At 52.8% G+C, this 11,896-nt stretch overlaps 1 protein-coding gene across 1 annotated transcript; it reads left to right on the forward strand.

The window, feature by feature from the left end:
- Positions 1–1,006: 1,006 nt before the first annotated feature.
- On the forward strand, positions 1,007–7,422 carry WNT10B (Wnt family member 10B). Its single transcript, XM_060164987.1, has 6 exons — positions 1,007–1,140; positions 2,062–2,181; positions 2,304–2,566; positions 4,363–4,736; positions 5,334–5,784; positions 7,396–7,422. The coding sequence occupies exons 2-6, from the start codon at positions 2,108–2,110 to the stop codon at positions 7,407–7,409; spliced, it is 1,176 nt and encodes a 391-aa protein (XP_060020970.1). The 5' UTR covers positions 1,007–1,140; positions 2,062–2,107; the 3' UTR covers positions 7,410–7,422.
- The last annotated feature ends 4,474 nt before the right edge of the window (positions 7,423–11,896 follow it).

Consider the following 11,896-nt stretch of genomic DNA (forward strand, 5'->3'; position numbering starts at 1 on the left):
GGGAAGCCTGGGGCCCCTCTCTGGCAAAAATAGCCCACAGTGGTTAGAGCTGGGAGGGTGAGTCAGGCAGGAGCGCAGCAGCGCCTAACCCCTTCGCTGCCACTGGGGCTCCCTAAGGTGGTTTGCCTCCGTATCTGCAACCCAGGATCAGGCTCTTTCCCTGGCTGTCCTTGGGCCGGGCTCAGCTCGGGATACCGAGGCCCTCCTCCTTCCACGTGAAGCAAGTCTGAGAGTCTGGAGCAGGAATATGGGCCACGCGGAGTGCAGACCCGGGATCCTAGGAAGGGCAGGAGACCTCTGCTGGCAAGGATGCCTGTAAGCTAAGGGGAAGCATTGGGGCAGGCTGAAGATCTCTGGAGTTACCCGAGCCGCTGCTAAAGCCAAACTCTGAGGCCAGAGCTGACCCCTCCCAAGGGGCAGGCGTAGGGCTCGGAGGTGGGCGGAAGCCAAGCCACCCAGAAGGGAGCTGCTCCTGCCGGCTCCGATTGCCCTGCACTGTGCTCTCTCTGAGGGCTCTACCCAAGACTGTCCAGCGACAGAAGCTCGATCTCAGCTCCATCTTCATCTTCTCAAGGGCACCTTGCAGCCATCCAACTATCAGTGGGAAACTGAGGCAAAGAGAAATGACCACTTGGGACCAGGGTCCTGGCTCCCTAGACTGGGTCACTGCACCCTTCTTGCAGCCTGGGCGGTCCCAGAGCAGGTGAGCGGAACTCTGGCCCACCTCCCCCTTCAGCGGGGCCAAGCCTGTGCGCTGGGAGGAGGGGGAGCGGCTGGGCTCCCCGGGTCATGGCGGGGGGTGCGAGGAGTGGGGTGGGGATGCCCCGGGCTCGGGGAGGGGCCGCAGCTCTGTCAGCCGCGGCAGAGCCGCCGGTGAGCTCGGCGCGAGTCGAGCCAGAGCCCCCAGTCCTTTGCTCGCCCGCCTGCTAGCTTTCTCGATCACTCCCTCCCTTCCTCCCTCCCTTCCTCCCGGCGGCCGCGGCGGCGCTGGGGAAGCGGCGAAGAGGAGTGGCCCTGCCCTGGAAGAATGCGGCTCTGCCGAGGGGGCAGAACCCGACGCAGTCTCCCCACGGTTTGAACAGCCCGAGCCCAGGCTACCCAACCGCGCCAGTGGCGGACTCTGCACGAGAGCAGCTGGAGGTAATCGGGACCGGGAGAGCAGGGAGGGCAGGGACTCGCACACGGGGACGAGACGGGCACAGTGGCAGTCAGACAGACAGACACGCATCCGCCCACGGGGGCACAGAGATGCGGAGAGAGCCAGGGATATCGCCAGAAATAAAGACACCACAAATAAAGGAGTGGCCCCAGATTTGGAGGGCAATGAACGAGAGCAAAGGGGTGGGGACTGAGACTGGGGACCTGGTGGGGACCAGAGGGGCGATGCTAGGAGGAGGGGAACATGTAGTTAGGAAAGGTGGCAGATGAGGAAGAGGTCTCAGCTTGCGCCACGGTCCCTTTCAGGAGGGAACCAAAGTCCCCTCCCTGACTTTGCCGCACCTGGAGCCTCCCCTCGCTCCCTACTGGGGCCGAAGCGGGCAGAGTGGGATGGGGAGCCCATTTCTCCACCCTTTTCAGAGAAGTTGCTGGCCTTAGACGGCACCTGGAGGCGATAACCCCCCACTCCCGCCCTGCCATCTGGGGGTGCTGGGGAACCCTCTCTCAGTCCTGCCCAGCAGCCCAGTGAGAGGGTGAAGCTGTGTTGGGCAGGGGAAGCCAGTCTTGGGGCCCTTGAAAAGGGAGCGGTGGGCAAGGTAGTGGAGAGCTGTTTGTGAGTCTATACCTCTGTTTGCACGTGAGTGTGTCTGTGTGCCAGGCATTGTGTCTGGCTAGATCGGCTCCAGAGCACTAGCGTAAGTCCCAGCTTCTAGGCGGGGACTCTTCCTCCAGGGCCCAGGTACTCTGGGAATCAAGGCGTGATCTTTATTGTTTTGTTTGAGGGGGGTGAGAACGGTCGGTGGGGTGGCACTGGTGAGTTAGGAGCCCGAAGTTGAGCATCCTTTGGTTGCCTAGGCGAGCCACCCTATTCCGGAGCCCTCCTTAAGTCTCCCTGTCCCGCAGGCCCTGATCGATCTGCCCACCGGGGCCTTCGGGCCCGGGATTCGACATGCGGGAGGAGCCGCGGCCGCGGCCTCCGCCCTCGGGCCTCGCGGGTCTCCTGTTCCTGGCTTTGTGCAGTCGGTGAGCAGTTCCCCTGTCACCCAGCCCACGAGAGAAAGCTCTGGGCTAGAGGCGGGGCGGGAGGAGTCAGAGGGGGCGCGAGGCCTGGACCACTGACCCTCAAATGCCTTCTCGGTTCCCAGGGCCCTAAGCAATGAGATTCTGGGTCTGAAGCTGCCCGGCGAGCCGCCGCTGACCGCCAACACCGTATGCTTGACGCTGTCGGGCCTGAGCAAACGGCAGTTAGGCCTGTGCCTGCGCAGCCCCGACGTGACGGCGTCCGCGCTTCAGGGCCTGCACATCGCGGTCCACGAGTGTCAGCACCAGCTGCGTGACCAGCGCTGGAACTGCTCGGCGCTCGAGGGCGGCGGTCGCCTGCCGCACCACAGCGCCATCCTCAAGCGCGGTGAGCCTGGCGGGGCGGGTCTGTGCCGCCGCCGGGGCTGGGGGGCGGGGGGCAGGCCGAGGCGAGCGGAGGCGGGAAGGGACGAGTTCACGACTCCGGGAGGGGCCTCTCCGGGAATTCCCCCCGGAGCCGCGCGCGGAGTAGGGTCTGGCCACCCGTCTGGGGCCCCGTGCTTCTGACTTCCACCTGCGCACTGCCGGCAAGGCAGCTGGGTCCCTGCTCCCCTACCCTAGGCGCCCCCGCCCCTTTCCTGCCTCCGCCCAGCTGATCTGGGCTGCCCCTGTGAGCAAGAGATGTCCCCAGCCCTGGAAACTTCAAATGCCCCCCTTCTTCCCCTCCCCCAGTTTTCTGTCCCTCCCTCTCCATGGGACAAGCCCAGGCTGGTGTCCCCAGAGCCTCAGCGGGGGTGGGGTGACGCCCCCAACCGTTTAAGGGTTAAACCTACTCCCCTAATTACTGGGGTTCCCAGGAGCAGAAGGTGGGAACAAAGACCCTGATGGCTTTGAAGTCGGGGAGCATCCCCCTCCTCTGTGCTGTGAGGGCCCCAGGTGGCTCTCACCTGAGCAGGTGAGGAGCGGCTAGAGGGGCGGAGAACAGGTCACTGCGGGGCCTGGTCTGGGGGCCCTGGTCTGAGCGGCAGCCCTGTCTCTTGCCAGGCCATGCCGGAGTTTACTCCCTAGAGGAGTAAACATCCATCTCAGGCTCAGCCCAAGGGTGGGGGCAATACTTTGGGGACCACAGGGTTAATAGGCAGCTACCATCTTCAGGGGAATTCCCAAGACTTGTGCAGACAGCTTCCCCCCTGGAGGGCTGGGGCTGGAGGATCGGGAGGCTGGGCCAGGAGCCCTGCATCCCGGGGTGGGAGAGGCCTGGCCCCTAGAGAGGGGCTGTCTCTCATCCACTCAGGGCTCCAGAGAGCCCCTGCCTAGAAGGAAGTGAGGGACCCCCTCCATTTCCACAGGGCCTAGTGTAGGCGAAGGCTTTGATGCCTAAATGAGAAGCATGCCTATCTAAGCCTGGGAAAGGCTTGTCATCCTGAGCCTCTGTGACCCCCAAAACATAACAAAGAAGCCAACATTTTAAGAGGGCCTTAGGGAGAATCACCCACACCTCTCTCCCTCTCCCAGTGTTTTATAGAGTAATAGCAGGTTAGGATAAACATAAAGGCTAGTCTTAATGGGCAAATATAAAACTAGAAGCTGGAAAGAGGAAGGGCAGCTCCACAGCTCCCGTACTTTGGGGATGTTGGAGTGGTGGAGGGTAGGTTGGTTAAAAGACTGATTAAAATAACCTTGAATTACACACACACACACACACACACACACACACACACACACACACACACACACACATACACACACACACACCCAAAGGACTCTGCTTCCACCCCACCTGCAGGGCTGGGGAATTTCTAAGGCTTTCAGATGTAGAACTGAGTGAACACATCTTCAAAGGCCTCAGGGACTCTCTTTTAGTCATCTCTCAACCCCAGGGGTCTTTCCCTTTAGGCTAGCTCTTTCATCCATACCTGAAAATCCCAGACTTACAGAGCAAGAATGGGCCTCAGGGATGATCTCAAACCATCCTCTCCCTTTAAAGATGAGGAAACTGAGGCTCTGTGCTCTCGGTTCCCTTACTTCCCGTGTGACTTGCTCCCAAATTACTCAGCTGGTAAAAGGCAGGACCAGGAGTCAGGAGTTTCTGGAATTGGAGTGTGGCTGTTTATTTCCGTTGGCCCCCTTACTTTCAGCTGCCTGTCAGACTTACCCCTACCATCATAACCTTTTCATCCCCAGGTTTCCGAGAGAGCGCTTTTTCCTTCTCCATGCTGGCTGCTGGGGTCATGCATGCGGTAGCCACGGCCTGCAGCCTGGGCAAGCTGGTGAGCTGCAGCTGCGGCTGGAAGGGCAGTGGCGAGCAGGATCGGCTGAGGGCCAAACTGCTGCAGCTGCAGGCACTGTCCCGGGGCAAGAGTTTTCCCCACTCCCTGCCCAGCCCGGGCCCCGGCTCAGGCCCCAGCCCTGGCCCCCAGGACACATGGGAATGGGGTGGCTGTAACCATGACATGGACTTTGGAGAGAAGTTCTCTCGGGATTTCTTGGATTCCAGGGAAGCTCCCCGGGACATCCAGGCACGAATGCGAATCCACAACAACAGGGTGGGGCGTCAGGTATGTGTGTGCAACTTGCCCTCCGTCTCCCGAGCTTTCGAGGCCCGGCTAGATCTTGGGAGGCACAGCATAGTAAGAGGATGTGGTGGGTGACTGTCACTCACCAGCTGGGTGGCCTCAGTTTTGCATCTGTAAAAAGAGTCTCATGATACCTACCTTACAGTGTCATTAAGACTGAGCTAGCACATAGAGCACCCAGAATAGTGCCTAGTCCTTGACAGGTGCTCATTACATGGTAGCTATTATTATAGCTGTCTTCCCTACAGAATTTAGGGGTGCGAGACTCCCTGGTTTAGCAGTGCTCACTCTGGAAAGAGCACTGGACTGGGAGTCAGGACAACTGGAGCTGAGTCCTGTTGCCAGCTAGTTATTGAAGATGGGCAAATTACACTCTGCTCTGGCTTCAGTTCTGCAACCATAACATGAGGGAGATGGGCTATTAGCCAGCCTCGAAGTGCCCTTTCTCGTCTGATATTTCCTTGTCATTCTTGCCTCTATTTGTCCGTCTGTGCCCTCTGTTCCCTCCCCTCTCCTGTGCCTTTGTGCTCTGTCCATTTGCTGCCCTCCCCTTTCACCTCTTCCCTGCTGATGCTCTAGGTGGTAACTGAAAACCTGAAGCGGAAATGCAAGTGTCATGGCACATCAGGCAGCTGCCAGTTCAAGACGTGCTGGAGGTCAGCCCCAGAGTTCCGGGTGGTAGGGGCGGCCTTGAGGGAGCGGCTGGGCCGGGCCATCTTCATTGATACTCACAACCGCAACTCTGGAGCCTTTCAACCCCGCCTTCGTCCCCGTCGCCTCTCAGGAGAACTGGTCTACTTTGAGAAGTCTCCTGACTTCTGTGAGCGAGACCCCACCATGGGCTCCCCAGGCACGCGGGGCCGGGCCTGCAACAAGACCAGCCGCCTGCTGGACGGCTGTGGCAGCCTGTGCTGTGGCCGCGGCCACAACGTGCTCCGGCAGACACGAGTTGAGCGCTGTCATTGCCGCTTCCACTGGTGCTGCTACGTGCTATGCGATGAGTGCAAGGTCACAGAATGGGTCAACGTGTGTAAGTGAGGGTCAGCCTCACTGAGGGGCTGGGGAAGGGGAGGGGCACCCTTGCAGCCTTTTGCTCTGATTTCTATCCAGGGTCAATCTTGGCCCCTGGAAGCTCAAAGTATCTACCTAGAAACAGCTTTGGGGGTGGTAGGGGTCAGGTGGAGTCTGTGATGTGTGGCCTTCTCCCCCACAGTAGGAGGGCCTTGAGGGGGAGCTGTCACCCTCTTCTGCTCCTCGAACATCCGAATGGACTAAGATGAGATGAACTGTATTGCCCCCCTCTACCCAACCTGGGGTCCCTTTAACTCACATTCCTTTTGGCTGGGGAGTCCCTATAGTTTGACCACTCTTTCCTCTTGAGGGATAGCCCTAGGCATTGTGTGGGGCCATAAGACCTGTATCCAGGAGACCACTCTCTCCTATTTGCTTGTTCCCAAGCTCCTTTACTGCAGCCTGGGCCCCCTCTTAGCAAGTAATGGGAGATGGTTGTAGAGAGGTTTTTCTTAGGGAAGGGACAGAGCACAGGGCACTCAAAAACCCTGAAAGTTGTCTGTCTAGGCCCTTAGGGAAGCTGTCTCCCCAATTCAGATGTTAAAGGGAACCCTCCAAAGGAAGAATTTTACCTAAGATTCTCTGAGCCTCTTCTTCTTTCTTCAGCAGTGGGGGTGGGAATGGATAATTTATTGTACCGAGACTTGTTCTTGGTTCTTGTTTGTAACAAAAATAAATTAAGTTACTGGACCAGTGAATACAGATGGTGATATTTCTACCCACACTTTGGATCCCAGTCCTGGATTCTTTGCCGGGTGATTTCTCCTACCCTCCCACACTCAGTGACTTTTTGTATATCATGCCTGGTTCCACAAAGGATTTCAGATGGTCTGCAGGTGACCTGGCGACTTTTAGTGTGGAAAAACCTGGGCGGGGCGGGGGGACTTCTAGGTGTGAGGGACTAGAGATGTAAACATAGGCCCTATTTACGTTCTCTGTGCCTCAACTCCAAATTTTGCCTTGGTCACTGCCCTAAAACAGGGGTTGGCTTTTTTTTTCCCCCCTGTAAAGGGCTTGATGGTAGATACATTAGGCTTTCGGACTTCGTTGAAACTACTCAACTCTGTCATAATTACTCAAAAGCAGCCATAGACCATACATAAGCAAATGGGCATGGCTATGTCCAATAAAACTTAATTCACAGAAATGGACTGCGGGACCAGATTTGGTCCTCTGGCTGTGGTTTTTGACCCCTACCCTACACACCATGAGGTCACCTCCTTTCTGGGGTTTTCAAGTCCTGAAGATGTCCCGACATTGAACCTGGACCCAAAAGGGCAGGTTCTTTTCTCTCTGGCTCCAAATCAAAGAACTTGGAGATAGATGCAAGACTAATGGGAAACATATATAAAGGATTCCTACGCTCAAAATTGGAGTTTTTTACTTTGGAAACCAGAAAAACCAGCATGCTCTCCCACTGAATTATTTGCCTATGTAGTCTGTCTTTCCTTATTCAGAGCTCTTCTGCATTTAATCTCAATAAAACAATGCCTTTATCTTTTAGGAGATAACCATAACTAGAGAAAACAGAATTTCTTTTATTTCAATCCTGATTTCTTTCTATTCCTAGCCCAGTATCATTGAAAATAAACAATTAGGGCTTACCTGGTGGCGCAGTGGTTGAGAATCCGCCTGCCAATGCAGGGGACACGGGTTCGATCCCTGGTCCGGGAAGATACCACGTGCCGCGGAGCAACTAAGCCCGTGTGCCACAGCTACTGAGCCTGCGCTATAGAGCCCGCGAGCCACAACTACTGAGGCTGTGTGCCACAACTACTGAAGCCTGTGCGCCTAGAGCCTGTGCTCCGCTCCGCAACAAGAGAAGCCACCACGATGAGAAGCCCGCACACCACAACGAAGACCCAACGCTCCCCGCCGCAACTAGAGAAAGCCCGTGCACAGCAACGAAGACCCAACGTAGCCCAAAATTTAAAAAATATATATATATATACAATAAATAATTTATTAAAAAAAGAAAAGAAACAATTATTTTCAATTCAGAAAAGGAATCTGCATCACAAATTTAGAACTTTACAAATAACTGAATATTTATGGAGTTGCAAGATGCTGACTCTATCAGGTCATCTCCTTGGCTAGGGGATGTAGAAATAGTCCTTTTCGCTCCTCTAGGCAATAGCTCTATCTGCTACCCAAATTACCCTCAAAATCAGGTGAAATGACGGTAGCATCAGGGTAGCAAGAACCGCAAGGGGTGTTGGTTTAGGCCAGTAGTTTATGGCAAAACTTTATGTCCTGAATTTCTGCTTGTGCACTGAGAATTCTTGATTTGGAAATTTGATGGAGGTAGGCTTTAGGCACTGACTGAGCCTAACGTATATATGGGATAGTTGGGGAGAGAGGGATGCAGCTAGAATACACACAGGATATGAGAGAGAATAATGATAAGGAATATCCAGAATGGGAATTTCTCACACTCAGGAAGAGGGAGGAGAAGGTCCAATGAAATCACAGCAGGAGTATTTCAGTTTTACCCCTATTTCCTTCCTCTGTGCTCTCTTTGGCTCCCTTTCTCTTTCTAGCATTCTCTCTTCTTTCGTCAGACACACTCTGTGGCAAACTTAAGCCCCAAACCACAACCTTGAGAAATTCCAAATAGATTTTGTCAGCAAGGCCAACACCCCCCTCCCCACCCCTGCTCCCGGCACACGCTCTGGGCTCAGGCCCAGGCCTGGGGTCAGTGACGGGAGGGGGAGTGTGCAACCCACAGAGCGGGTGGCTAAAATTTCAGCTTTAGTTAGCGCCAATGGCAGCCAGAGGGAGGGAGAAAGACTGATGAACTGTAAGTCGGGCCTCTTGGCCTCCTTCAGCTCTGGACAGAGCTCTTCTTCCCTTAGCTTTTCAAGTGGCTGGGGAGCTGGGGAGTGGCACTGGCTGGCTTATTGCCAGCTGAGCAGCACCCCTCCTGTCTGTGCTCCTCTTTGCTCCATGGGAAGTGCCCAGTAATGCTGCAACAGACACTTTCCTCTCCAGACTCCAGGCGGTGAAGGATAGAAGGGCTGGGAGATTCTCCAGTTCCATTCAACAGTTCTGACTCAAATATCATGGTACTTGCTGCTAACCATACTAGACTGTCACCATTTCCATCCTTCTGTCACACCTGGGCCCAACCTTGAGAGGATCTGAAGACTTCGGCAGGAACATTGACAGGTGTCACCTCCTGTCAGAGTCCCACAAGGCATGTTGGTATGGTTGAGGCACTAGCAAGGGCAGTTGCAAAGCATAATTTTGGTGATCAGTGTGTGGGCATAACCTGGTGGGGTGTGCCTAGAAAATTCTAGGAAAAGAGAAGAGTAATCATGTGGAGGTATCACAGGGCCCACTCTAGGAGTCTGTAATAACACTAGAGGAGTCTTCTGCCATTTAAAACAGAGAGCTTAGGAGGGCAAAGGCCCTTAATGGCAATAGCCCAGGATGGATACAACTCTCTTTGTTATAAACATGATCCTTGTTATCCATCTCACCCTTCACCACCTTTTCTTTTCTTTTATTGGAGTACAGTTGATTTACACTGTTGTGTTAGTTTCAAGTGTACAGCAAAGTGATTCAGTTATATGTATACATATATTCATTCTTTTTCAGATTCTTTTCTCATATAGGTTATCACAGAATATTGAGTAGAGTTCCCTGTGCTGTACATTAAGTCCTTATTGGTTACCTATCTTACATATAGTAGTGTGGGGACTTCCCTGGTGGTGCAGTTGTTAAGAATCCGCCTGCCAAGGCGGGGGACACAGGTTCGATCCCTGGTCCAGAAAGATCCCACGTGCTGCGGAGCAGCTAAGCCCATGCGCCACAACTACTGAGCCTGCGCTCTAGAGCCTGCGAGCCACAACTACCGAGCCCGTGTGCCACAACTACTGAAGCCCGCGCGCCTAGAGCTTGTGCTCTGCAACAAGAGAAGCCACCACAATGAGAAGCACGTGCACCGCAATGAAGAGTAGCCCCCACTCGCCACAACTAGAGACAGCCCGCTTGCAGCAACGAAGACCCAACACAGCCAAAAATAAATAAATTTATTAAAAAAAATATAGTAGTGTCTGTATGTTAATCCCAAGCTCCTCATTTAACCCTCCTTGCCCTCTCCCCTGCCCCAGACATTTCCCCTTTGGTAACCATAAGTTTGTTTTCAATCATCCTTCACCATCCTTTTTCTGTTTTTAAATAATATCTTAATTTTATTGGAGTATAGTTGATTTACAATGTTGTATTAGTTTCAGGTGTACAGCAAAGTGATTCAGTTATACATATACATATATGCATTCTTTTTTGGATTCTTTTCTCATGTAGGTTATCACTCATCCTTCACCATCTTAAATTAAGGGCCTCTTGACTCCACATTCCAGAGTTGTGTTATTCTTCAGGTTAAAATAAGAGAGAAAACAAACTGGGGGTACTTCCCTGGCGGTCCAGTGGTTAAGACTTTGTCTTCCAATGCAGGGGGTGTGGGTTCCATCCCTGGTTGGGGAGCTAGGATCCCACATGCCTCCAGCCAAAAAACCAAAACAAAAAACAATGTTGTAACAAAGCAATATTGTAACAGAGTCAATACAAGACAATATTGTAACAAAGTCAATAAAGCAATATTGTAACAAAGTCAATAAAGACTTTAAAACAAAAAAAAAACCCAAACTGAAATAAGAGGAAGGGACTGGTGAATTCATACACCAAGGATTGATAGGGATACAGGGTAGACAGAATGTAGCTATCTACCAGTCTAGTTCTTCTTGGAAGGAGACAAGAAACAAGGTAAAAACAAAAACAAAAACAAATTTAAAAAGCAACAATTTTGGCTCAAGCTTTAGGGAAGAGCCATGTGTTCCCTTGTACAGATGGTCCCAACTTACAATGGTTTGACTTACGATTTTTTTACTTTATGATGGTGCAAAAGTGATCTGCCTGTTGTGATGCTAGGCAGTGGCAGCTAGTTGCAGCTCCCAGTCAGCCACGCCATCACAAGGGTAAACAACTGATACACTTACAACCATTCTGTGCCCATACAAGCATTCTGTTTTCCACTTTAAGTACAGTATAGTATTCAATAGATTACATAAGATATTCAACACTTTATTATAAAATAGGCTTTGTGTTAGATTATTTTGCCCAACTGTAGGCTAATGTAAGTGTTCTGAACATGTTTAAGGCAGGCTAGGCTAAGCTATTATGTTCGGTAGGTTAGGTGCAAACGCATTTTTGACTTAAGATGTTTTAACTTACGATGGGTTTATTGGGATGTAACCCATTGTAAGCTGAGGAGGATCTGTACTGCTGTAAATGAGGAGAAAGGGCACTTCAAGAACCTTTTTCCATTCTTAGCATTACTAGCGCCCTTCTTGTATCACAGCTGTGACTGTTCCAAGGCAGATTTGCATGTCTAGACCAGCTGCAGAAATGAGTGTGAGGAAAGTGGGGGTTGGCAGGAATAGAGAAACACGGGTGCAAAATCCCTCACTTTCCTTGTAATCCTAAAATTCATACTCATCTAGGTATACATCCTCAAACCATACCTCTGAATACTGGTCTTCAACCGTTTGTCTTTCAAGTTCCAACTTCCTAACTGACCCAGTGTCCAGCTGTTTCCTTCAGTCTCTTAAATTCATCACTCTCCCTCTTCCCTATGGAAAGGATCTCTTGATTCTCACCCCCAAGCAACCTAGTCTTAGTAGTGAGTAGAAACGCTGGTGCAGTGAGGGCTCTCAGGGGGGTGCACGTAGCCCTGATTAAGAAATGAAGCTGAGGACTTCCCTGGTGGTGCAATGGTTAAGAATCCGCCTGCCAATTCAGGGGACACGGGTTCAAGCCCTGGCGCGGGAAGATCCCACATGCTGCGGAACAACTAAGCCCGTGCGCCACAACTACTGAGCCTGCGCTCTAGAGCCCGCGAGCCACAACTACTGAAGCCCGCGCGCCTAGAGCCCGTGCTCCGCAACAAGAGAAGCCACCGCAATGAGAAGACTGTGCACCGCAACGACTAACAGTAGCTCCCGTTTGCCGCAACTAGAGAAAGCCCGCGCACAGCAACGAAGACCCAACGCAGCCAAAAATAAATAAAT

The sequence above is a fragment of the Lagenorhynchus albirostris genome, chromosome 11 (assembly GCF_949774975.1).
Source record: "Lagenorhynchus albirostris chromosome 11, mLagAlb1.1, whole genome shotgun sequence".
Classification (NCBI taxonomy): Eukaryota; Metazoa; Chordata; class Mammalia; order Artiodactyla; family Delphinidae; genus Lagenorhynchus; species Lagenorhynchus albirostris.